General features: G+C 46.8%; 1 protein-coding gene across 3 annotated transcripts in view; it reads left to right on the top strand.

The window, feature by feature from the left end:
* Positions 1-285: 285 nt before the first annotated feature.
* Positions 286-27,474, top strand: part of EEFSEC (eukaryotic elongation factor, selenocysteine-tRNA specific) — a 249,610-nt gene continuing 222,421 nt past the window's right edge. For all 3 annotated transcript variants that reach the window (XM_053898246.1, XM_053898245.1, XM_053898247.1), the window contains exon 1: positions 286-635. In XM_053898246.1, coding sequence (XP_053754221.1) covers positions 320-635 — 316 coding nt within the window. In that variant the 5' untranslated portion in view covers positions 286-319. The remainder of the gene's footprint in view (positions 636-27,474) is intronic.

The raw sequence follows: 27,474 nt of genomic DNA, 5'->3' as shown, positions 1-27,474 counted from the left end.
AGGGGGCAATTGACAAGGGCTTGTTAAAATGAATGAATGGATGGATGGACGGATCCACCCAATCTTGGACTCCTCGAGGCTTCGGGGGGCAGGAGCCAGGTGAGAGTACAGCCTCACGGTCGGCGACCCCGGTCAAGTTCGACCCCGGGGCTCTCTCCTCCAGTGCCAGGCAGCGCCCGCGGGCGCCGAGAGGGCGGAAGCTTCGGGGCCGGAACGGGCGTGCCCGGCGCGAGGGTTGCGGGGGGGCGGCTTAACCGGCCGGACCGCAGCGGCAGCCGCGGGAGGGGCGGGCCGGGCGGGCGGCGGCGGCGGCGGCGGCATGGCAGGGCGTCGGGTGAACGTGAACGTGGGCGTGCTGGGCCACATCGACAGCGGCAAGACGGCGCTGGCGCGGGCGCTGAGCACCACGGCCTCCACCGCCGCCTTCGACAAGCAGCCGCAGAGCCGCGAGCGCGGCATCACGCTCGACTTGGGCTTCTCGTGCTTCTCGGTGCCTCTGCCCGCGCGCCTGCGGGCGGCGCTGCCCGCGCCCCCGGCGGCGTCCGGAGCCGAGCCCGAGCCCGGCGAGCCGCAGCTTCAGGTCACGCTGGTCGACTGCCCCGGGCACGCCTCCCTCATCCGGACCATCATTGGCGGTGAGCGCGGGCCGGGGCGGGAGCCGGGCTCGGGGACGCTGGGCGGAGCGGCCGGGCCCCGTGGTCCGAGCTCGCCCGAGCCGCTGCCGGGGAAGGGAGGTGGCCTCACCTCACGGCCGGGGCCACCCAGGTCGCGAGAGGCGGACGGGACGCGCCCGAGGCTCCGCAGCAAGGGAGCGGAGGCCCTGGGACTGGAACTCGTGGCCCGGCTGACTTGGAAGCTCTAACCACCCACAACGACCGCGCAGGAAGGTGCCTTCCCTAAAGTTTTTGGTTTTGTTTTTTTGGTTCATTAATTTTTTTTAGAAGATAAGTTTGTAATACACGAACTAGTAAGAAAACACAAAGACTGCAAAAAGGGTATATGTCAAAAGTGTCAAAAAAAGAAGTCTCCACTCTTCAGTTCTTTGGTCTCCTGGTTCCCATTTCCAGAGTCAGCCGCTGTTCCCCGTTCCTTGTATCATTTCAGAAAAACCACGTAAGAACAAGCATACCCGTGTGTATGTAAACCCCCTTTCTCTTCCTTTTCTTCACAAAATGGTAACACCATATACACTATTTTACTCAACGCGAAGAGTTCCATGTCAGTACACACAAAGCTACGTAATTTTTTTTTTTAAGTTTATTTATTTTTGAGACAGAGAGAGAGCATGAACGGGGGAGGGGCAGAGAGAGAGGGAGACACAGAATCAGAAGCAGGCTCCAGGCTCTGAACCATCAGTCCAGAGCCCGACGCGGGGCTCGAACTCACGACCGTGAGATTGTGACCTGAGCTGAAGTCGGACGCTTAACTGACTGAGCCACCCAGGCGCCCCAAAGCTACATAATTTTTAAAGGTCATATAAAATTCCTTTGTGCGCTTGTACCAACGTTTTCTTAACTCCTAATGATGGACATTTATCTCGTTTCCAGTTTCTGCTAATGATGCTTCGGTGAATTTTCTAGAACAAGTCTGGTGGGGGTGCTAACATATCTGTAGAATTAGCTCCTGAAACTGAACTGGTTTGGGGCAAAGGGCAGAGTGCATTTTCAGTCATAATGGGTACTGCCGAAATGCCCTTAGAAGATGTACCATTTAATTAATTTTTAATTATACAGATAATACATAAATACATTCTGCTTGTGAAATACACCATTACAAATTAGGCAAAAGTCCCCTAATGACCTCTCCTATTTCTCCAGAGGAAGCTGCTATCATACCTTTGTGGATTATTTTTCTGGACGCATTTTGCCACAGTTAAATCTATGGACAGGGCTTTAAAACTTGTTCTGTTTTTCAGATGAAAATGAAGAATTCGTATAAGCACATGGCACACAAGGGTGTATAGCTAAAAGAAGTCTTTTTCTTCACTGCTGACCCTAGTACTTGGTTACCTTGTTTCCATTGCCTTCTGTTTCCTTCCAATGATATGATATTGTCTATACCTACAAGCACATATGGAAATATACTTTAGGAAGATAGTTTCATTGGCTTGGTGGCAGATGGCTTCATTGGTCGCTGGGCCTATGGGGTCCCAGCTGCAGTGATGAGTGTGTTAAGTACTTTCATCTCTGTTCCCTACCAGTTGTTCCATTCTGTAGGCAGTCTGAGGTCATTACTCCATTTTACAGTAGAGGAAATGAAGGCTCAGAGAAGGGCCCTGCCCAAGGTCACTCTGCCTAAAGTCTTCAATTCATGTCTCAGTCATCAGATGACTACCCTTTTCTCTTCCCCCCTCCTTATAACTGAATTCTGTTTGGTCAATCATATCCAATCACATTTTAAGACATGTACTCTGAGCCAGTCTAGGTTTGGAGATGGAAGAGACAGGTTAAAATAAAAGGCAAGAAGGCACTTTTTTTTCTTTTTTTTAGTGACTAGTGTAGGTGAATAGCGAAGGACATACTTTTGGAGTCAGAGCCAGGCTTGAGGTCTGGCTTTCTCCTTTACTGTGTGACCACGGAACCTAATTTTGGAGGTTCTACACACTAGCACATGCGGTTCTTTATTTTGGCTTTGCTTTTCTTGTGTGTTTGCCACTTCCCGGGCGAACCCTGCAAGGAGTGTGGCGGTTTCCATTTAATAGCTGAAGAAATTGGGACTGTGGGAAGGCTGCTGGTAAATAGCACAGCCCAGGTCCTCCTGATCCCAAAGCCGGAGCTCTTTCACCTGCTTCCCCATGTCACTTCACACTACCCCTGCCCCCTTCTAACGTATGCATTTATGAAGAGCCTCTTTGTAGGACAAAATGTTTCATGCACCAGCCTTATCCCATATAACCAAATGATAACCCCCAAGGATTTGGCAGGTCCTTAGTTTGGTCTACAGTTAGCAGGTCTCCTACAGTTGTAAAACTGTAGAATAAAAGAAGAGGGATTTTTTTTTTTTCTCTTCTTGTACCTACATTGTGGCTCTTCTTACTTCCTGAGTGAGGAGACTTTCCTTATCTTCTTTTTTTTTTTTTTTTTTAAATTTTTTTTTTTCAACGTTTTTTATTTATTTTTGGGACAGAGCATGAGCGGGGGAGGGGCAGAGAGAGAGGGAGACACAGAATCGGAAACAGGCTCCAGGCTCCGAGCCATCAGCCCAGAGCCTGACGCGGGGCTCGAACTCACGGACTCACGGACCGCAAGATCGTGACCTGGCTGAAGTCGGACGCTTAACCGACTGCGCCACCCAGGCGTCCCTCCTTATCTTCTTATAGGCGTTAAAATGTGACCTGAACGCAGCAGAATGGTGAGACCGAGGCTGCCACTATCCTTCCTTCAATAGAGCAGATTCCCACCCTTTTTGGAGAAATGAGGAAAAATGAGGGGAAGGACACGCACATTTGAGTACCTGCTCTGGCCCATGCTTGTTGCTAAGAACTTGCATGTGTGCAACAACCCTAAGGGGTGCCTGTTTTTCAGATAAAGAAACCGAGGCTTGGGAAGTAAAGTGCCCTGGGCTGGTGTTTACCTGACTCTGCTGCTGCTAACCTGGATCTGGTTAATACCATTGCTTATCATCCTAACTCATAAATCCACAGCCATCTCTGCCTTCATGAGACGGCTCCAGTGGCTGAGTCCCTGCTTCTGACAGCTGGACTCCTACAATGCTGGGCCTGCACTTCTCACCTGTTTGCCCTCCATTTCCACGCTGTAGGCAGTGAACTCCATCTTCAGAGGCTCATCAGATCATGTCAACCCTCAGCTCCAACACTTCCCAGTGACTTCTCTTGTGCTTCGAGTAAAACCCAGCCTCTTCTTTGTGGGCCACAGAACCTACGGTTGGGCCTCTGTCTTCCTCTGAGCATCGTCCCTTGCCCCCCACCTTTAGTCTCACCGACCTCATTTCTACTTATTGAATGGGCCAGTCTTTGTATCTGCTGTTCCCTCTGTTTGGTACATCTGGCTTCTCATTTATATCTTAGCTCGAGTGTCACCTCAGAGAGGGCTCCTCTGACTGGCCTAGCTAGCGTATCCTCAGCTCTCTCCCCCATGTACTTTCTCATGTCCCTGTTTTATTTCCTTACAGCCCTTTTTACCATCTGGTATTTCTTATGTGTTTACTTGTTGATTGTCTCTGTCCTCCATGAGAATAGAATAGGAATCATGTCTGTCTTCTTCCCCAACATATTCTTAGCGTTTGGGTCAGAGCCTGGTGTGTGATAGGCAATTTGGTTAGTTTGAATGGATGAAGCTGTGTACCAGTTCCTGGGCGGGATGGTAACAGTGAGCAAAGAACTTTCTTCATGGGTTAGTGGACAGAAGGCAATCAGCATGGAGCCTGGCCTGTAGTAGGTACACTATCCATGTTGATTCTTTTCCCTCCCTCTGGGAGCTAACAGCAGAGCTGGGGAGGGGGCATTGTCAAATGTGCAGAGTGACCTATCAGAGCTTTTGGCATACAGGCCAAAAGCACTTTGCTGTGGGTGGGGTATAGGATGTGATAGGGAACGAAGAGCCTTCCTAGTGGAGGAAATGCCTGGGCAAGGATCTGTGACTTAAACCCGCCTTTTTGTCTGTTTAGAGTCAGAGATAACTGCTACCGTTTAGTTGTGTCTGGAAACCAGCGTGGCGTGTAGGGAGGCATGTCGAAGATGAAGGTAGAAGGGTTAGTGGGCCAGATCCTATAGAGTGGTAAGTGTTGGGCTTAGATTAGGCCCTTAGTGTAGATTTCTCCTAAGGCTCTTGGAAGGCTTTTAAAGCAGGGTTGTGACAGGATCGGGCCTGAGCTTTGGAACTATGCAACATTGCCGGGCAAGAACTCCTACTGACAGCAGGGACTGCACCTAAACCTGGGATTGCTGGAAGATTGGGCTCCTGTTGGAGTTCCCGGCTTGCTGTGAATGATTTAGACTCTTTGCTGAATACGTTATCCCCAGTAGGAGGAAATTAGAATGATTGTCTGAGTTCCACGATGATATCTCTGAAGTTTAATATATCTTATATTAAAGCCTGTTCTCTTTAATCCCATTGCTCCCCTCCCCCGCAAAGTGCTTTCACTACCCAAAAGAATCCTTTCTTAACTTAGAGAAAATTGGGCTTTATCTCCTTGGTCCATGTGGCCATAGATAAAACTCCTGTGGTACTGGGGAGGTTAATAGTGACAGTAATACTCCGCATTTATTTAGTGCTGCCCTTATGCTATGGGTTTGTTTTTTTTTTTTTCTTTTAACACTCAAAGCAGTCTTGTGAGGTAAGAGGTGATATTCCCATTTTACAGATGAAAAATCAGGCTCAGAGAAGTCAGGAAGCATAGTTCGTAAGTGTCAGAGCTGGGTTTGAACCCATGTGAGTCTGACCACACAGCTCCTACTCTGGCATTCTCAATGGGAATGAAAAAGTGTATCCATCCACTGCAGCCCCCTGCAGTAGTGTCTCAGGGCAGTATTTTTCTCTAATCCATTTTAGGGTATAAATCTTTCAGGGTTAGAACTTCAAAAAGATTCAGTAATGTATGTTTTAAAGACTTGGGTGGGGGGTGAGGGACTTGGACCCATCCTCAATCTAACTCTGGCAGGAAAGAGGAGAGCTGAAAAATGCTGGTATCTTGGCTTGGCAATTTATAGTCCTCTGGTGGCTGCTAGGATTAACAGTGTATTGTCTCCTGGTCTTTTGTTCCAGTTGTTAATGAACAGCAGCTCTTCTGCCACGACTTGTCGCCCTGATCCCTCGCCTCCTCTGCCCACCATTTAAGCGCTGCTTCCTGCAGGGCTTGGACCCTCTCTGGGCCCTGCCTGGCTGGAGCCTATGAGAGCTGCCAAAGCCTTCTAAGTCTGACTTGGTTACTCTCTTTGGAGGGAAAACAGTCAGCAGCCCTGGGGCTCTTTGTCTCCGCAGCCTGGGAGAAAACATTCTTTGTAAAACTTACTGCTACTTTGCCTTCTTTCTCTGTTTTTCCAACTCTGTGCCTCTTGGTGCTGATGTGGAGAGAGTGCTTGTCCCTCTGGCTTGTTTTATCGAGGAATGTGTCCTGCAGTCTTTCTGCAGTCTGTCTGAGATGCTCTCTTTGGACCCGTGAACCAAGGTGTGTGAATGAATGTGTGTTTTCGACCAGATTTTTTACCTTACCATTTGGGCATCTGCCCAGAAAGCAGTGTGCTGGCTCTATAAGCAGAGACAGCAAAGGGGCCTGGCTGCACAAGGAATTTGGGCATTATTCTAATGTAAAACCAGCCAACCAAACAAAAAACCCAATTTTGGTTTTCTCTGCCTCTCGTCTTCTTATGATTTGGTGTAGAAATACGTTATGTTATATTATGGTATTCATATATGTGTGTCCTGAAATATTGAGACCTATTTAAAGGAGTCGATATAAATGGAAATGCTTCTTTAATCTTAACTCCTTTTGCTCCTAGAATCCGCCAGGCCTTAATTCCCTTACCTTCGTGCTCACTCAGGGACGGCTGCCTTTTATTTTCTCTTCTTTGTTAAAAGGTGTGCACCATAACGGCAGATTCCCCTCTCTGGTGTCCATTCTGGGATGCCCTCTACCATCGAGTGAAACTGAGGCCAGTACTGGTGTCTCTTGTGCTCGTGTGCCTAAAACCTCGTTCTGTCCAGCAGGAAGTCGGCTGCCCTCAGTGCCAAGTGTGCCTATATTCAAATACAAGTTGCTCTGTTTTGCCTGCTACCTTATCACTCTCTGACCCCTCCTGATCTCCTTCCAAGTTGGAGTGCCTTTAGCTGTCTCTAGGAGACTCTCAAGTTGAGCTTTGTTTGCCACACTTTCTCTTAGTGCTGGACAGCGGGTGACTTTGCTTTGGTTTGGATGACAGTGTGGGAGTAACACAACATCAGAGACACAGCCTTGAGTTTAAATTAATGCAGAATATTTGAGCAGGAACCAACAGGAAAGAAAAATGGAAGCAGGTAGTCATATTTCATTCTGTTGGGGTACATTTTTCTTCTCATGGGGCTTGCCCTTGAGAACAAAACATATCAAATGTTAAATCAAAGAATATTTTTGTAGTCATGCTAGGAATAGAAAATAATGCAAAGACTTTGCCTTCTGGAGGCAAATATTTTGCTGGAAGGTTATAATCAAAGTCAGAAGGAAATCGTAGCCACAGCTTTTGGTAAAGCTGTAATCATTTAAAATTAATTGCTTTTAAACTTTTTGCTTAGCATCTCCTTTGTTTCCTATCTTCTTTGTCTCCTGGGTTTTTCTTCAAAATCACTTCATCCAGGTTGGAATAAGATTTGGGCAGGCGTCCCGGGAAACAACCCGTAGATGAAGCCCTGAGACATATTCCCTGCTCGGTCATTCTTTTGTTGGCTGGAGCCTCGAACAAGCTGGGGATGGGGCACCCTTGTCATGGAGCTCGAGTCTGTCCCCTTTGAGACTGTGCCCAAGGTGACAGGGTCTGGAGCTCTGGGTAATCCGGAGGCCTGTGTCCTGGTGAGGTGGAGCCTGGCATTCCTGAGATGGCCTCAGGGTGGGGCAAGGAACAGGAATGAGCCCTTCTAGGGTCTGGCTCAGATGGCACCTTGTGTGTCTCCTGCTTTGCTGTGATGGCTGGCTTCCCTCTATCGTTCCCATGTGTCTGAAGGCCTCGCAGGGTCAGGGACAGCGTCTGAATTGTCTCTGTAGCTCCGGGGCCAGTTCAGAGCCTAGCACATAGTAGATACTCAGTAATGTTTGTAAACATTTTTATCGAGCTACATATCTCACATACTGTAAAATGTGTCATTTCACATGTATACTTTGGTGGTCTTCAATATAGTCACACAGAATCGTGAACAGACGTTGCCACAATTGAAGTTGAGAATATTTTCATCACTACAGAAAGAAACCCATGCTCATTACCAGTCACTCTCCATTTTCCCCTCCCCTAGGCCTAGGCAGCCATTGATCTGTCTGCCTAATGTCCACAGATTTACCTTTCCTGGACATTTCATAAAAGTGGAATCCTCTAATACGTGGCCTTTTGTATCTGGTTTCTTTTGCTCAGTGTGATGCTTTCAAGGCTCATCCATGTTGTAGCGTGAAGTATATACACTTTGTTCCTTTTTTTTCTTTTTTTTTTTTTTTAATTTTTTTTTTTTTCAACGTTTATTTATTTTTGGGACAGAGAGAGACAGAGCATGAACGGGGGAGGGACAGAGAGAGAGGGAGACACAGAATCGGAAACAGGCTCCAGGCTCCGAGCCATCAGCCCAGAGCCTGACGCGGGGCTCGAACTCACGTACCGCGAGATCGTGACCTGGCTGAAGTCGGACGCTTAACCGACTGCGCCACCCAGGCGCCCCACTTTGTTCCTTTTTTAAAGAATATTTTCTTAGTTTATTTTTAATTGTGGTAAAGTCAACATTACATAAAATTTACCATCTAACCATTTTTAAGTTTATAGTTCAATGGCATCTGTCTCTAGAACTCTCCAACTTAAGAAAACTGAAAGTCTATACGGGTTAAACAGTAACTCCCCAGCTGCTTCCGCAGCTGTACTTCGTTGCTTGTTATGGCTGAATAGTATTCCACTGTATGGATAGACTGCTTTTTAATCCATTCATCAGCTGAAGGATGTCTGGGTCGTTGTCATTTTTTGGCAATTATGGATAATCCTGCTATGAACATTTGCGTACGAGTCTTTGTGTGGACGTGCGTGTTTATCCCCTTAGGTGTATGTCTGCAAATGGAACTGCTGGGTCAGAGAGTAACTATTTCTACTTATCGAGGAACTGGCAGACAGTCTTCCACGGCAGCCAAGTCACTTCACATTCCCACCAGCCGCGTTCAAGGGTCCAGTGTCTGTACATCCTTACCAATACTTGTTATTGTCAGTGTTTTGGATTGTAGCCATCTTGGTGGGTGTGAAGTGGTAGCTCGTCGTGGCTTTTGTTTGCATTTCCCTGATGGCTAGTGATCTTGGGAGAATTGTCTGATGCCTTGCCCATCTTTTAATTGGGTTATTTGGTTTTTATTATTGAGTTGTAAGATTTCTTCGTGTACTCTGGATACCAGATACATGATGGACGGACGGACGGATGGATGATTGGCAGATATTTTCTTCCATTCTGTGGGTTATCTCAATCAGTTGAGTGTTTGACTCTTGATTTCTGCTGAGGTCATGATCCCACGGTTGTGGGATCAAGCCCTCTGTTGGGCTCCATGCTGAGTGTGGAGCCTGATTGAAATTGTCTGTTTCTCCCTTTCCCTTACTCATGCTCTCTCTCTCTCAAATTAAAAAACAAAAACAAAAACGTTTGAGTTAAGTAAATAATTGAGTTGAATTGAATTAAGTAAATGAATATATATTGAGAGGATTAAATGTACCCAACACATTATCTGGGCTAAGGTAAGTGTCTAGTAAGTGCCATTTGCTTGTGTATGGAAGGCCTGTTGGGGTCCCTGTGGACCTGTTCCTGGATCTGCCCATTTCTGTCCTTAGTGCCTGGCCAGAGATGGGTCATCCTGTCTGTTCATCCCGTGGTAGGGTCTCCTCTCACGTTAGGGTCTTGTCTGGGATCTGGCCTGCAGATGTGTTTTGGTGACCCATCTAATATTTAAAATTAAAAAAAAAAATCAGGTGACCTCATTTAATGACCCAGATTCCTGGCTTCTTTAGAAACACAAGAAGATTTCCACACTCTAGCGTGGTGGCACAGTCCTGGAACTGAGTAGAAGGGGCGTGTGCTCTTCAGATTGCTTGGGCCCCATAGACATTTGGGCTTGTAGCCCCCATTTTGAGGACTTGTCAACCCATGTGGTGGGAGAGGATCAGATGGAACTGTTATTTGGTGTTTTCCCCCATTTATTCAGAGACTCTACAGGCATCTGTTGTACACTCTGTCGGATGTGAGGGCAGATACAGATGTGCCTGTCTTCAAGGAGCTCACAGTCCAGAGGGCCAGGGAAGAGCAGGAAGTGCCAACAGCCAGTTGAGACAAGATGCAGAGTCAGAAGGGCTTTATAAAAGAGGAGCTTAAGGTGTGAGTGCCTCTGCTTGGGACAGGCCGAAAGGGCATCCCCCAGGAGGGGACCCCGGGGCTGGACCTGGAAGGCTGACCTGGAGGTTTTCCAGGCAGAGAAAAAGAAAGGGCAGAGCAGACCCAGGGAGCAGCCTGATCAGTCAGAGGTGTGAGAGCAAACTTGGCCGAAGAAGAGGGCAGTCAGTCAGCAGGAGAAGTGGGAGGAGGTAAGGCCGGGCATGAGGGTCATGGGCGAGTTAGGAGGAGGGGCTGTCTTGTCAGAGCTTTGAAGGATGGCTGAGATTTTCCCAGTGGAGAAGATGGGAGGCTTTCCTGCTCCAGGACTTGGAGTGGACAGACACACAGGGGAGAAGGGAGGGCTGGAGTGTAGAGCTCACAGGGAAGAGGCAGGATGAGAGGCTGAGCTGCAGAGACCCTTGGGCTCCAGAACTCAGGAGCTTGGAGAGTCTGTTGTTGGAGGCAGGTGGGTGGGTTTTAAAGCTGAGAGATCCTGCTGGCTTTTAAAGAGTCTGAGAAGAGGGCCTGTGGCAAGTGGTCTGGGCTTCCAGATCTGGCAGGGAGAGGGAGAGTGACCATAGGCAGGATGGACACCATCAGGGGGAAAGTTGTGGCTCTGGTGTTGCCGACGGGGGAGTGCAGAGCAGAGCTGAGGAAGGTCTGCCTCTCAGAAGGAAAGATGGGGAATGGACGTTTTGGGAACATCTATTGTTTGCTTGCCACTGTTCTAGACCCTTGATTTTCTCTCTCCACCCTGCCAGCCAGAGGTGAGCCTTTCCCTCTATATTGTACAGCCCATAAAAATGAGACTCCAGAGACCAGTCTCTGGCTCGGCGGGGGTCGAACCCAGTCTGATTTCAGAGACCCCGGTTTGCTTGTGCTGCTCTCAGGCCTTCGCCCACGCCTACTTTGGTAGGAACTGTGGCTCCTGAGGAGCAGTTTATATACAAGTCAATTTGTCAAAAACAGAGATTTCAGCTTCCATTCTCCCCCGGATTATTTGAGTTTTGTTTTTTGTTAATTGGGTCTTTTATTTTCTTGTGCTGTGTGATTAGGCTCCTGCTGCTTTGAAGTGGCCTTCGTTGGGTGGGGAGAGAGTGGGGAGGACTTCGTTAATGTGGTGATCCTCTCTTGGCAGGAGAAGAAACAAGTTTTGCTGTTGAGAGAGAAGTTGACTTTCCCTCTTTCCATATCTCTTATGTTGTGATGATGCCTCTCTTGTCTTGGGGCCTTCAGGAAGACTAAAATAATTTCCTTTGTCTCTAACCTACTTCCTGAGGATATTTATTTGGTGGCATACACAGGTGCTACCTAAAGATAAACCTGACTTTTTTTCTTGTAAAATTAGTGCTTGGAATTGCTAGCATTGACCTGCTTGGCCTCAGGAACCCGCCCTGTCTGGCCTTATGGCTTCATTCTTTATCATAGATTTATTTGGGCTGCTTAAAGCTCAGGGAGGGTCAGTGGCATGTCCTTGGTCATCTGACACCAGGACTAGAGCTCTGTCTTCCCCGTTACATTGCGGCGTGGCACTTTAAAAAATTAGCTCTGCTTGTGGTCATTTCTGGGTGGCTTTCAGGGCCGCGTGCCATAAGCACCAAAGGCCCTTGCAGGCGCTTGCAGACTCGGTGTTCACTGTTCTCTGAAACGATGATCCAGGGCATGTTCAGAGAGAGTCCTCAGAACTTCTGCTCTAGAGAAAAAAAGACCACATAAGAAGACTTCCATCTCTTGAGCATTTGCACAGATGGAAGGACTGAGAATGGAAGCTGGTGTTTGCCAGCACAGACATTGTTCCCAGCAGCACTCAGCGTGGCCAAGAGAGGGCTGACAGACACTTTGACTGCAAGTGACAGTTTTTCAGAAAAGTCTGCAGGGCCTTGATCGGCACTTTCCTACAGATGGGATGTGATGATGGGAATGTTCTCTGGTGGTACCGTTCAGTATGGTAGCTGTGAGCCATGTGTGGCTAATGAGTACTTGCTCTGTGGCTAGTGCAGCTAAGGAACCGGAATTTTCATTTTACTTAATTTTAATTACATTTCAATATGAAGGTCTGGACCTGTGTCTCCAGCCGCTTATTGGGCTAGTTTCCTCGGCAGTGAACATCACAGGCCCTCAGACTCCACATCTTCAAGACCACCCTCTCCGCTTCCTCACCTTCCCAGGGAATGATACCTCCATTCTCCTGTGGTGTGACCTTTGAAATGATCCTCAGTATGTCCTCTTTCATATAAATTGGTGACCAAGTCTTGTCCCTCCTGCGTGTCCTTCAGGCTTCCCCGTCACCGCAGCTGCTCCCTTAAGACAGGCCTCCGTTAGTCCCCGACTGGATGAGGACAACGTTCCTTCACGGTCTCTCTGCTTCCAGCACCCCCTCTTGAAATTGTCTTCCCCTCTGTAGCCAAGAACTCTTTCTAAATTGCTAATAGAGTTATTTTACCTCCCTGTTTTGAAAGTCTTGAGTTGCTCTCCATTGGTGTAAAGGCCAAACTCCTCAGCATGGCTGACATCAGTCCTTCCGGATGGCTGTGTGTCTCTCTGTCTCTCTCAGGATCCAGGATTAACGAACTACTTGCAGGTCTCTGGACGGACACCATGCTCTCTCGATGCTGCGTCATCTGGCTGCGTTCACTTTCCTGGGAAGCCTCACTGTTGGCTTTCCCCAGCCTAAATTAGGTGACCCTCATTTGAGGGCCTGTGACATCCTATCTACCCCAGGATCTCATTTTCTCCCCATCTGTTGTCGTTTTCTATACACTGGGTTATGTTTCCCACTGGACTTGATCCCTTTGAGGGCAGGAGACTGTTCAGCTCTGTCTCCAGGGGCCCAGGACAGGGCCTGGCCCTGAGTAAATGTTTGGTGCCTGCAGACATGAGTGAATGAACGGATGGATGGATGGATGGATGGAGGGGTCATTTCCCACTGCCTGTGGCAATTACCTACCCTCCTGTGGCGCTTGAAACCAATGGCCACACAGAGTTCATATTGAGGAAGCCTGCCTTGAGGTTAGACAAGTTCATCTTTCAGTGGAAGTTCAGTCCTCATATTTCATTTTCAGGCCACTTTGCGTAGCAAAGTAGTTTAACTCAGAGCAGATTTCTGCCGTGCTGATGGTTAATTTCATGGCCCACAGAGGGTCAGCACACTAATGCCGGGAACACGGCGACCTCAGTGCTGCTCACCGCACACGGTGAGGGCCCGGCAGCCCTGTTGTTTTAGAGAAGCGGTTTTCAAACATCCTTCAACGGGCTGATTTTGAGTTAACAGGGGTGACCTTTTCAAGATCATTTTTAAAAGCTATAACATAGATCCCTCCCAGACCGTATATTTTCCTTTCTCCACGCAGTTCAAAGGGGCTGAGTTGTCTCATAGGTTTTTGCCAGCAGTCTTCAGCTTGACCCTGGTTGTTTAAATCTGCCGGAGGAAATTTGAACAAACTTGTACTTTGGTAATTCTTCTGCCTCTGTGAACCTTTAACCTTAAGGTTTCTTTCAGAGCCAGGGGCTGCATTGTCACCGGTCGCCCCTGCTGGGGCTTTCAAAGGGCATTGTCTAGTGCGTCTGTTTTCACTTTGCTACTGGAGTTCTTTTGAGGAAGGGTATTAATTCAGACCTGATTCTGAGACAGGACGAGGACTTTTAAACTTGCCCCAGAGCTTGGGGATGGGGAAATGAGCATAATGCAAGCCTGTGGCCGGTGCCAGCGATTGTTCTGCAAGTAGGCTTCGAAGGTGAAGGGAAAGGAGGCCCCCCAGAGGTAGATCGGGCGTGTTAGCTGTCCAGCGGATGACCCTGGCTTTACCCAGGTCTAGTTGACAACATGACAGAAAGAGGTTCCTGTCTGTGCTGGTCAAGCTTTGGGCCCGGAGTTCCTCCTGAATGTAAACTCCCTGGAGCACCAGGTTCTTATGAACTTGGGAAGACAGTTGTGAACTTGGGGCTCACATACCATTACAAACTGCTTGCATGATATGAAACTTGCCGGGGAAAAAGAAGGGGGCTCCCTGAGGCAAGAGGGTAGGGAATTGGTACTCCTCCTGCCGTCCTGTCCCCACCCCTGCCCCGAGACTCTGTGTCACCTCCATCAGCTAGCCAGTTTCACCGTTGAGTTCTTGTGTTCTCTTGAAGGAAAGCCCAAAGGGCACCTAAAAATGTGTGACCTCAGCGTCCTAGGCCCCTGTGGGCTTCAGGGGCTGGTACCTTGGGTGTTGCAGCATCGGAGACCTGACTTTTCCAGTCCCTGTCCAGGCAGCTCTTGTTTGTTCTGTCACCTACTCTTTGCAACAGGTTGGGGGCTGTCTGAGCACCTGGCTTGGTTCCTCAGCTTTCTTTCATTGCTTTTCCCAGGATTCTAGTGTCCTAGGGGACTGTACTTCTTAAGATCAGACATTGTAGAAGGAAAGGTGTGTCATGACATCAGTTAATTCATTCAGCAAATTCAGAGTAATGTACAATTAGGAAGTGGGTTTCCATTGGTGAGCAAGGCAGAAGTGGCTGTGGTTTCGGGGAGCTCGCCACTGGTAGTGGGGGAGGCAGACGTTATGGGAGTACACAGAAATGCGCAGAACTGGAAATTGTGATAGTGCTGTGAAGGACGCTAGAGGATGCCCAGAGACGCACGAGTGGACATGGGGAATCTCCTTTATTTGGAGGCCAGGGAAGGCCTTTCTGAGGAAAAGGTTGAGCTAAAATTGGAAGGTTGAGCATGAGTCCCGGCCGCTGGAGTGCTGGGAGGGAGTAGCACATGGGAGGGTTTTGAGGCAGGAGGAAGATAGGGGCTGTGGTGCAAGAGAGAGGGTCACTCTAGCTGACTGTGTCAGAGCTGTTTTCCACAAAAGGGACCTGGTGTGGGGTGCCCTACTGGACATGTATACTTGAGGTGCATGTCAGTCTTGGTTTGGCTGGAAGATAAAGCATCCATATGTCTTATCATTCTGATAGGAGGACAGAGAGCAGGGGGGAGGGACACTGCTAGCCTTCTGGAGGTGAATGGTCTCAGGGTAGCCATCCTGCATCCTGTTGGCCTTTACCCACCCTTAGTCCTGTCTGTTTCTGGTACTGTACCCCTTCTTTTCTTCCCATGATAGAGGGAGGGGCTGAAGTGGAAACAGGAGTTGGCTGGTAATCCTGGCACAAAGTGAAGTAGACAGTTTTCACCATTCTGTGCTCGTGTTTGGCCATTTAACATTGATCGTGATTTACAAGCCAGGTGAAGTTTAAGGATACATTCCGAAAGCACTAAAACCAAGCACTGGATATCAGAGATAGTAAGTGAAGTAGCTGAAGTCGCTGGCACCCAGCCCACCTTCTGAGTCCTGGCCACAGCCCCTGAAACACACTCCCCTAAATATTTTCTCCATCCCCTTTCCTTCTGGGGTGCCCATTGGGTGGAAGGTACTGCACTGGGGGCAAACTTTGCCTTCCTTTTCTCCCCTGAAAGTGAGTTCAGCAGGAGATCTGGCCCATCCTGGATTGTGCCCGGAAGGGTAGAGTCGTGGCTACAACATTTCAATGGTTTATGGTTCAGAACTGGAGCTGGAGACCCACTTAGAGCCCAGGACCTTACCCTGGGGCTCCTGCCAAGCAGGCCTAGCCTGCCCTCAGACTTGAGTGGGCATTTTTCTGCCTTTGATTTTTGTCAAGTTCTTTAATAAGAGAACAGTAGTTTATGTTCTTTAAAGCTGTCTTGAGATGCCAATTTGGTCTTCTGGGGACAGCCATGGCTTCAGGCTGGGGGAATGTTTGCAGGTAGTTATAACACGTTGGGGTTTTTCAGAAAGGAGAAGCGGACCATGTCACTGAACTTTGGGGGATTCCTTTGAGAAAGAGCAACCTGGGTTTCCCATGCCCCCCTGTTTTCCCCCTCTAGAATCAAATGGAATTTCTTTGCCTGACAAATATTTCCCAGATAAAAAAGAAGTACTGTATACTTGTTATTGTACAGTCATTGGCTGTTTCTAAGTTTTTAAGGTACATAATGAGAAAACTTGCCATGGTAACCAGTGAAGTTTCTTTTCGAGGAATGAATATTTTCTAGTTATTTTTGGTTTGATTTCTTCAGCTGAATCTTCCTCTCTTCCTCTTATCTCGAAATCTGTCTCAGAAGGCAATCTGGGGACATTTTAGCAAGCGCCCTGGTAACAGATGTGTGTCATCCTTTTCCTGACACGTCTCCAGGCCCCAAAGAGGCAGTGGTACAATTGCAAGCCATCCCCGGGGCGGTGGGTAGAACCCATCTCCATGCCGACTTCGGGACTGTTCGGTGCACAAGAGGGCAGTGTTTGCTTACGGTCCCGGATGGAGATGATCAGTGTGTAGGTTAACAGGTCAGCATAGTTAGAATGACCTCGGACTTTTTCAAGACAAAATAAACTGTGAGCCACAGCCACGATGGCTTCCCATATATGCCTTTAAGCGCCTGACCCTTCCAGAAAATAGCTGCTTGCTATCTTTTCTTTCTCTAAAAAGAAAAATATTGTTTCTTTCAACTTTTATTTTTTATTTTTTTTTAATCAAACGAAAGTACGGTTTGCAGCCTTGTACCTACGACGGCAGAGGTTAAAAAGTGTTGCGAAGGCAAAACAAATGCTTTCTCATTAAAAACCATATGGAAAGATTTTTGTCTGAAGCAAGAGGTCAAATGTATATTCTCCCCCTTTCACATCAGTGTAAAGATTATCTGACTTAACTTTTAAAACATTCGAAGATGTGGGCTCCAGTTATCAACCTTTCTCTGCAAGTTCATGGTATTAACCAGAGCGAGGAATTTCCAGGAGAGAAAACAAGGTGATCTCTCTGCCTCCCGGGGGCACAATCTACTATCTGAAATAGGCCATGTCTGCTTTTGTATAAGGATTGGCCTGTTTTCAACTCTCGCGTGCTCTTCTGTGGAGGCTTTCAGGCCAGAGAGATCCACAGAAGTGTGCAGTCCCCTGTCCCACGAGTTAGCAGCCTGTGCCAGAATTGGATCCTCGCACCTATTTTGTCCCCGCCGCCCCCCAACCTGGAACTGCGGGTACCAGGTACCTCCAGCAGGTTAACACTCAACGGGGCTTGATGCACAGCGACAGCAGCAGCCAGGGCCAGCGCCCCAAGGAAATGCCTGAAGTGACGGAGGGCAGGATGGTGAGATGGAAGGAGCCACGTGTTCCAGTGGCAGTGCCCCTTCACCTCTCTGAGCCTGTTTGCACACCTGGCATGCAGGTGATTATCTTGCACGGCGTGGTTGTATCAAAGAAAATGTCTGCAAAACTTGTGGCACGTAGTAGGGAGCGGTTACTGTGATGTTGATCCCTGCGACCCTGACCGATTATAAGCCCGTGGGCATTGGGGGTGGTTGTTGGACACGAGGCTAGAAACACAGGCATCCTTTTATTTGATTCACTGAGCGTGTCTGTTGCTCGGCCCCTCTGAGCATTTGCAACAAGACAAAATGAAATCTAGGTGGGGGGGTGCCATGCTACCGCCCCGATTCCCTGATAGCCATCGAGAAAAGCTGGGTTGCAGGCTTAGCCCTATATGAAATCAGATGTCTTCTTCTAATCTTTTCTAATCGCAACATAAATCTTCCAAAGTGAGTGTGTCCATAAGATAGATGCCGCATACACTGTGGAATATATTAGTGTGTATGACATCCTCACAGTCTTTAATTGATCAGTAGCATTTAGTACAGAATTTGAATTTGACAGTGCCGAGTGAGGAGAACCACGGGTGGCCTTCTCGTTTGCTTCCCCGTGAAGCTCCTGTCCTGGCTTTTATTAGAAGGGTCTGGGTAGGAAAGGAAGATTTTTGAGCTGCAGGCTTTCAAAAGAGGCTCACGCCATGTTTTTCCAGGAACATAATTTCTGAAAAATGCCGGAGCCCTCAATTTCCAAAGCAACCTAGTTTGTAAGGGGAATGAAAAGTTGTTTCTGCGTGTGGATTCTGGGTTGTTTTCCATCTTCGCTCCCTAAGGCAGGGTTGGCAAGCGGGGAATAGGACAGATGTTCCTTGGTAGTAATTTCCAGTCAGATTCTTGAATGCCTTGTATACTCTGGGTCACCGTCAGCTCATAATGGAGCAAAATTGAGTGAGAATTCCTGCAATGAAAGACGTGAACGGCACACCGGCGAGATATGATGGTAGAGATAGAGTGCATTCTGTGAGAAAATATTTCCAGTGCTATCTGTAAAATTCAGATTGAATAACCATTCTGAAGTGCTCCCTTTTAAAAGAGTTTCCTTCCACAAGCATTGCAGGCTGAGTAAATACCAATAATTTTTATTTCCCTTCTCCTTATCATTCCCCCTACTGAAATGTTCCTGCACAGCCTATCTGGTCTTTTCAAGTGAGCATCAAATGATTAGTGTCAGCTTCCAATTTGAATTATGATCCGCATTTCAAAACACAAACTGCGTCGCGTTTGCATTTGGAGGTAATTATCAATATTTACCAATACCGTGGAAGAGTTGGAAATAGAGGAAGTGCTGCTGAAAAGGGTGTCCCCAGATGAAGATAGCGCCAGGGGTCATTTGTGCCCACATGTGGATGATGGCAGAGGGGCCCAGGGGCCCCAGCCTGGCACTGTCTGGCTGGCTCCAGATGGATGGAGGACTGCGTCTCTCAGATGGATGGGGGACTGTGTGGACCCATTTGCCCAGCTGTCTTTTGGGGATGGGAAATCCAAAGAGGCTGGGAAAGCTCTTGCCCATAGGAAATGCTTGCCCCAGCCTCTACTCTCAGAGGCCAGCCCCTCTCTGTTTCCTCGGCGTCTGCCCACGTGTCCGGTGGGAGTGCTCTTTGGTAAGAAGGGCCGGAGAAACCGAGGGCTGCTCTAAGACCTTTGTGGCCTGAGCCATCCCTTCCCTGCTACTCCCCTCCCCAGAAAGCAGCCGGACAGAAATAAAATGTGCTGACATCCCACAGAAAATACAGTTTATACATGCTTCTGTCGGAGTTGAATCCTAAGTGTACTGGTGGCATCCTCTTCTATGTTAACAGGCATTTAATTCAACTTTGAGTAATTCCAGTTTTTGCCATTTTCTTTTTGTATTTTGGAGCCAGTAAACATTTTGAAGTTTGCAAACACTGGAAACTTCGATACTTTGCTTGTCATGCCTAATTAATAGCTGCCTTTGGGAAATCCAGAGGAGGCTTCAGACTTTGCCTCCTAGAACTTCCCAGAGAGTTTAGAGGCTGCAGTGCCATAGACCTGCGCACCAGAGTCAGAAAGACAAGATTTAAACTGAAATTTTGGCTGTTCCACTAGCTTGGTGCGTGAATGTGGACACTGTGCTTTTCCGAACCCGTTTCTTTGCCCGTATGAAAAACGACTGATGCCTGCCTCTGGGGTTTGCAGTTAGGCTTAGCAGTAGGGACTGTGATGCAGTCGGCCTCCTTCTGGGTGCATGGTAAAGGCGCAGTGAGTGGAAGCCGTGTCCAGGGCCACTGTGGCCTGCAGGCTCGCGCTGCAAGGTTTGGCCCCGGGAATGCCTCCACTTCTGAGGTCGCTGGGGAGAGTCAAACGCCCTCTTCCCTCAGCACTGCAGACAGCAGGAAAGAGCGCTGGAATTATGCAAGAGCTATGTTTCAAAGAAGGAAATGAAATTCTTGAATTTTTTAAGGCAAAGAAGAGGAGGGAAAAAATAGATTCATTGTTTTACTTGGCTATTGAACAGGATGCAGGACAAAGCTGGCCTCTCTCCTGTCTAATGTCATCATCGGCATTCTTTTTCTTTTTCTTTCTTTTTCTTCTTCCCCTCCTTCCTCCTCCTCCCCCATTCCCCCTCCTCCCTTCTCCCTCTTCCCCCTCCCCCTCCTCTCTTCTCCCTCTTCCCCCTCCGCCTCCTCCTCCCCCCTTCTGCCCCTTTCCCCTCCCTTCTCCTCCTCCCCTTCCCCCTTCTCCTCCTTCTCCTCCCCCCTCCTCCTCCCCCTCTCTCTTCTCCCCTCTCTGTTCCCCTCCTCCCCCTCCTTTCCCTACTTGTACTGCAACAAAACCCCCCTTTTCTTCAAGTCGTTCTGAGGTTCTGAGCCTGGGATTAAATCTCATGCTGTGGAGGTGCTCTAATGCCAGAAATTATTTCCTCTTCTGTGGTCTTTGGTCTCAAATTCTTCAATGTTTCCTGTTGCTTTCAAAGGAAGGTGCCAGCCCCATGGCTAGTTTTGGGGTTCGTGAGGAGTGCTGTAAAGAGGAGCAAGCAGGAGCTCTCACGGTCCCACTGTTATGCAGCCAGGGCCGTAGGTGATGGGGTGACATGATGAGCAAGGTTTAAAGAAAGATGGGCATGGGCCTCCGGGTGAAGCTGGCCTGGTGTCAGGCCAGGTAGAGGCTGGCAGATGCTGGGGGAAGTTCTTTGGGAGGGCTGGTAAAATTCAACAGCTGCTTACCATTTCATGAGTACCAGCAACATGGGCTCTGCCTGCCCGACAACAGTGCAGGCTTTGGAAAGCTCAAGAAGACACGGTTGCTGCTTTGGGGGAACTTAGTGCCAGGAGGAGCTGGCTGGCTTCTCTTCACAACTTGGGAGAACACGGGTTCAGTGGGGGGGCCCAGTGAGGCACACGGATACTCCTCTGGCGTCCATGATGTGCTCACCCTAAGGGGCCTGGATTTGCACTGTGGTCCTCTTTCCCTTAACAGAGGCTTTTGACACTTGTAGCTATGCTTATTTATAAGGAGTCATGGAAAGAGCTAGATTCAGCATGCTGGCCTAGGTTTAAGCCCCAGCTCTGAGGTTAGATTGTGATGATACATTGCTCTGAATCTCAGTTTTGTCATCTTCAAAATGGGGAGAATCACCTTGCAGGTTTTTTGTGAGAATCCGGTGAGATCATCTATGTATAGTGCTTACCTTCATGCCTGTAACCTATAAAATACTCAACAAATGGTGTTAGCGATGGTGATCATAGCCAAATATGATTTGATCTTTTCATCTTTAAAAATAAAACATTGTCAGAAGTCTCACGTCAGAATTCTCACTTATTTTTGCTTGGGAAGGCAGGCTAGGTGGGTGGCGTCTGATACTGTAGATAGTATATGATTTTTGCCTTGTTTTTAACTTGGCGGTAATGTAGTTGGGGAGAAACTAAATTAACACACTTAAGTAATCAGAGTATCAGTACTTACTTACATTGATGTGTCTATTAACATTGTGAGTGCAGTTGGAGCTAAGAGGAGGAAGTCCCTCCATGGGGAAAGACGGGACAGAAACCAGAAGAGAAACGTGAATGGTTTGTTAGAAAGCAGCGTGTTTTGTCTACCAGGAGAGACCAGTCTGCAGGAAGCCTTGGCTTGTTTTGTGTTTGGAAGCGGATAGGTGCCAATCACTGCTGAATACAGATGTGCCCCAAAATATGTGATTTAGCTTTGCTTGAGGCAATTTATGTGTCAGTACTGAAGGAAAAAAAAACCCCACAAAGCAGCACAAAACAGCATGAGTGCAAACATGATACAATTTTTAAAGCTTGAGGTTTAGAGAAACTAAATATTTGAATGCCGGCTTCAGCATTTGTTAGCTGTATCATCTTGGGCAGATTGCTTCACTTCTCTGGGCCTTGACTTCCTGGTCTGCAGAGGAGGAAAGAACCATTTTAAGGATTAGGAGAAATATATCTGGTACCCGATAAGCTTTTAATAAACACGGTTATTGTTATCACCGTTACTTTTCCTACTGATAATAAAGGCTCCTGGTCTCTTGTGACTCTACGTTGCCAACTATAAATGTGGGCTTCCCTGAAATGCTGTAGTTTTTTCTGTAGTATAAATGAACATGTTAGAGCATTGATTCAGTGTTGTGGAGAGGTTTATACGTGAATACGTGTAAGTTTTGGAAGGCTCTTTTTTGTTAACTCTACTTTAAAACCAGGACCAAAGAAAAACACCCCTTAATAGCTTAGTATTTTTAGGACCTGAGCTAGACCTTTGTGTAAGCCTGGGGACAAACTGAGAAAACTTTAGTTTTTCTAAAGACTTGTTGGGGTGCTCTCCTTTCAATTGAGGAAGCCATTTTTCCTTCCGAATTTACTGTTTATCTTTTGGGCATGCACATTTCCAAATACATCAAATATCAATGACACATTTTTTTTTTTTTTTTTTTTTTTTTTTTAGTTTTTAAACTAACATAAAACATCACATAGACCTCTGCAGGGAATTTAAAAAGGTCTTGCTGACTTTCAGTTTCCCCCAGATTTGCAGGACTCTGAAATTTCTGGAAGTTTCCCATCTGTAGCTAAGCCAGCAAACACTCCGTTTGGGGTGGTAAGGAACTCCCTATCAAGCCACATCTTGCTCCATCAAACTTTAAAGAACCTCCCAATTTCTTTCATTTTGGGTTTTTCTGTAGCACAGGTTGCTTAAACTCAGTGGGAAATTGGCTGTGAATTTTTAACAGTATGGACACACTCGTGTTTGTCAAATTTGTCTTAAAGGAGCAGGCTCCAGTTTGTCTTTATAAATAGGAAAATTGACTTGCAAAGAGGTGAATGAAGAGTAGCAGACAGGAGATGACCTGTGGCACATTTAGACTTTGGAGAAATCACAGCCGTAAAAAACGGGTAGATGTTCTTTGTGTAAATGGATAGGCCATCTGGTTCTCAAAAACATGCTTATTGACACAAACACACTGGACTTCAAGGGGAATTTCAGACTATTGGATTAGCTTATCTGCGCATTGGTACATGTGTAGAACTCATGGGAAAACGGTGTACCATAATAAAATGTATGCACAACAAATAAAACGGAGTTCAGAGGCACAAGTTAGTTATACAGTAAAAATGCATCATGTTCAATGAAGGTTTTATTATTTTGGAACTAGCTCTTTTCGGTTGTCTTAAAGGAATGTCTCTTTTGGGCAGATTTGAAATATGAAAACTGTCTTATTTTCCTGTAAGCGAAACATTTAAATACCATATTTTCCCACAAAATTTTTCAGCATGTAAAGTGAAAATGGAAGTAATTTTGATAGGTAACTTGTATTTTGGGGGCCGAGGAGAAGCACTAGAAAAGTCAGCTCCTGAAGATGAGTTCTTTGTAAGAAGGCAGTAGCATCCAGACAAATTCTCACGTGAATGTTTGCAAAGCCATAAGCAGATTTTGCTGCTATTGTAGGCAGACTCAAATTTAGTTCAAAAGTGAAATTTCTAAATGAAACTTTTGAACATAACTCCAAGGACATAAACTCCAAGGACAAAATGGCACTTTGTTTTTTCCTGTTAAACTCCTGTACTTGTTGACATTGCAAAATTCATAGTGAATCTTTACAATGGGACATTTGTGACTCTAGGACCTCAGAATCCTAAATGAATTCAGATGGACTTACTATTTTTTCCTGTGACGTCTCAGAACCGTTCTGCTTTGCCGCAACCAAAAACTGCCTTCACTGTTCGTACTACCTTACTCAGTTAAATCTCTAAATCCCTGTTGTTATTATTGTAATTATTATTTTATTGTAATAATTATTGTTACTATTTTTGAACAAGCTTTGGATGTTTGGTTTGAAAAGAGTCCAGTGAGCATTTTGATTATGGTGATTAGTGTGTGTGTGTGTGTGTGTGTGTGTGTGTGCGCGCGTGTGTGTGTATGTGTGTAGCTGAGTATGAAGCGATGCAAGGATTTTATATATATTTCTAGGGCTTTTTCACCGTGATACCAGGGAGTAAGATTTTTGTTTTTACAAGCCAGGAGGGTTACTGTGAATTGTAACATTTGGGAATCACAGTTTTAATTACAACTTGTTCTAGTGAAATAAAAATAAGCCCTTGATACTGTTTTAATCTCTTGAATGAATGAGACCTATTTCGGATTCCAAGTTCACTGAAGCAGTCTCTCCGTTTCCCCAAGTGCCACTTCCCAAGGTGGACAAAACATGTTCTGTGCGGGAGAAACGTGAGATGCTGGCTGCATGGGGGAGGAAGGGGGAGAGGAAGCTGTTTGCAAAACTACTTAAAATAAATTTGAGGGGTCAAACATGGAACACAGTTGCAAAAGAGAAAGGAAAAAAATGCCTTAGGTCAGTTCAGCTAAAATAGCGTAGGCATTCACATTGGCGGGAGGGTTGTGTATTTCTCGCTAATCAGATCCAATGGGTACAGATAATATTTGAGTATCTGAGGCTAGATCTCATAGCCTCTATATCAGGAAAATTAACCTACAGGGGCATGTTTTAAAGGGTTGATTTGGGGGAACAGACACCACTTGGAAGAGATGCAAGCTGTGTTTACCTTGTTGTCCGAAGAGCGTTCAGACGTGAGTCTTGCTCCCTGACTTGGAGCTTGTCTGTCAGAGACGCAGCCCTGCCTTGGGCCGATGTAGACGGGCTTGCGTTAGCACTTCATTTAAAAGCGATCGGTACTTTTAAATTAAACATGCAAAGTTATCTTGGTGAGACATTGAATGGGAGGTTGCTGGATTATTGAATTTGGCCCACAGTTTAGCCAGTTCAGCAGGGATTTGGGGGTCTGAAGCAATTAATATGCAAGTACGTTTGAGTCAGCAAGGTAGGAGATTACTGTCTTATCAGGGTAAGAAAAATTTCTCTTCCGAAGATCCATACTTTTTAGGAAGTAGATAAAACCCATTGTTTGAGGTTCACGTTTGAGAGTGACCACCTCACATTGCCAGATTTTAACCACTAAAACACACAAGAGGGAATAATTGCATTATGTTTAGCATAGAGGAGACTCCAGTCTCCTTTCCCATGTTCTCATGTTCTTCTTCTTCTTCTTTTTGCTCATATAGCTTGAAAGAGAACTTAATTTTCTTTGTTGAAAAAGATCATTCATTTAACTGTTCAAATCACATGAAATTGTTTTGTCTTGTCGGATTAAACACTTAAAAAAGACGAAACCAAAAAGGATTTCAATATGTGGCGAAACCCTTCTGTCCTATTAATCCAGACGTGCTGCATCCAAATTGCTGTGTGCTTTCCTGACCATAAGGGCCTGAACTGGGGTAACAGCTATTTCTGTGATAAACCCCTTCTCCTTCTACAGAGCCAGTACGCTTACACCTGTTCTTTCCCACCCGGCAGGCAGCATTCAGGTATGACATTGATTTTCATTGTGTGACACTCAGCTTTGCACAGAGTGCCTGTGCAATCTTGGGGTGCAGTGGAGTGCTTAATACTACTTCCTTGTCTTTAAGATGGGGAAAGTAAGACCTTAAAGGGCTGTGAGGACGGCTCCATGTGAGGAGCTGACGCAGTGAGTGACAAACCCACAGTGCCAGCTCTGGGATACCTCTTCTCCCACTAAACTTAGTGGGAGACACCAAGCCCTGCATGAAGGGGACATGGCAGGCTTGTGTTAGAAGTAAGAGCACTGGTCTAGAAGCTGGCAGGCACTGGGAGCTATGGGTAACTGAGGCTTAGAAACTGCTGCTTTATTGGGGCGCCTGAGTGGCTCAGTAGTCGGTTGAGCGTCTGACTTCAGCTCAGGCCATGATCTCACAGTCTGTGAGTAGTTCGAGCCCCGTGTCGGCCTCTGTGCTGACAGCTCAGAGCCTGGAACCTGCTTCGGATTCTGTGTCTCCCTCTCTCTCTGCCCCTCCCCCACTCATGCTCTGTCTCTCTCTGTCTCAGAAATAAACATTAAAAAAAAAAAATTAAGAAATTGCTGCTTTATTCCAGAAGACAGGGAAAAGTTTAGCCGTCGAAAAGCACTTGTGACTTAAAAATGAAAAATGAAAAAAGAGTGGCTTATGGAGTGGTAAAGTCCTTTATTTCCATATTTTCTGTGGAAACCCTTTCCTTCTGAAAGCTCTGATTCCACTATCTGCCTTATTTCAGGAATTTGGGGCCCTCGGCCATTTGAAGGAAGGTCCTTCATTCCTGGGTAGCAGCTGTCCTTTTGCCAGGACCTGAGCTTCCCTTCAGAGCATGTAACCTTGGCTGCCTGAGGGGCACTTCAGGACATGGCCCTGGAACGCATGGCCGACTGACCACGTCCTTTGGGCAGGTGACATGGGAACCCAGCCTGGGCGTGAGTGGGTATGTGGCCTGGCTCCCTGGTGAAGGGCCTTCAGGGTTTCCTATGGGGCCCTGCCATTTCCATCCAATGTAGCTGCCTTTCTATTTCAGATAAAGGATAAAATACTTTGGAGAATAACTTTCATTGTTTCCATTCCCAAATCCTTTTCTGTGTGTGGAGAGCATTCTGAGTTTGTCTGTTTGTTTACTGTCCTCCCATCAAGACCCATAGCCTGTGCCGACATTCTTCTGAGCAGATCACATGCGCTTGGCAAACGGGTGGGCCCTCTGAGCACTTTTTTATGTTTTCAGCCATGGTCCTTAGTTCTCAAGGGATACGGCCAGACTCCATCCTGATTCCAGATTTAGAAGAAAAAAAAAAAAGACACAAAACAAAACAAAAAAGAACCCTTGATATAAAATGGAAGTGGAACTTGGCAGCGGCTAGTGGAGATTGTGATAAGGAGTTTTAAAGTGTCTCTCCTTTGAACAGTCTTTCTTGCTGGAGAAGTAAGACCCTTGTAGATGCCCCAGCTGGGCTGATGGGGTGGGCTCGTCATCACTCCGAGACTGGGTGTCTTTAATTTCAGAAATGTCCTGAGGAATAAGAAATGAAACAGGAATGCTGCAGGGTTAATATTGTTAGGCCCTTTGTTTGTTTTTCTTTTTAATTTTTTTAATGTTTTTATTTATTTTTGAGAGAGAGACAGAGGGTGTGGGAGAGGGAAACAGCGAGTGGGAGAGAATCGGAAGCAGGCTCCAGGCTCTGAGCTGTCAGCACATAGCCTGACGTGGGGCTTGAACTCACAAACCATGAGCTGAAGTCGGGCGCTCAACCAACTGAGCTGCCCAGGTGCCCCTGTTTGTTTTTCTTAATGGGAGTAAGTGCCCAGACTAAGTTTATGGATGGCAGCTAAGGGTAATAAAGCTCTGTGCTTGAGTACCTGTTATTCTGCATTATCTCATTTAATCCCAACAAGAAGGATGGTTTGTTTGCTTTTTGAATAAATGAAGACAAGGAGACTCAGAGAGGTCAAGTAACTACCCAAAGCTATATAATAGAAAAGTGACTGATCCAGGATTTTTTTTTCAAAGCTTATTTATTTATTTTGGGGGACAGAGAGAGAGCGCGAGTGAGCACACACACAAGCAGGGGAAGGGCAGAGAGCGAGAGGGAGAGAGAATTTCAAGCAGGCTCCGCACTGTCAGTGCAGAGCCCCATGCAGGGCTCCAACACACAAATCAGGAGACCATGGCCTGAGCCGAAGTCGGCCGCTTAACCGACTGAGCCACCCAGACGCCCCTGATCCAGGATTTCTTAAAAAAGTATTTATCATGTTTTTGATTAGGTAATACATACACGTGAAAGAAAATTCAAACAGTACTGAAAGACATACAGTGAAGAATATCTCTTTCTCCTGTCTCTGTGCCCAGTCTCTCATTCTCCTCCTGCACAGCATATCCATTTCCATTTATGAATATATTCCAGAGATGGGTTTATA

The sequence above is a fragment of the Panthera pardus genome, unplaced genomic scaffold, assembly GCF_024362965.1.
Source record: "Panthera pardus isolate Hobbes unplaced genomic scaffold, ASM2436296v1 HiC_scaffold_8, whole genome shotgun sequence".
Taxonomy (NCBI): domain Eukaryota; kingdom Metazoa; phylum Chordata; class Mammalia; order Carnivora; family Felidae; genus Panthera; species Panthera pardus.
The sequence above is the reverse complement of the archived record's forward strand: the minus strand, read 5'-3'. Positions and strand labels throughout refer to the sequence as shown.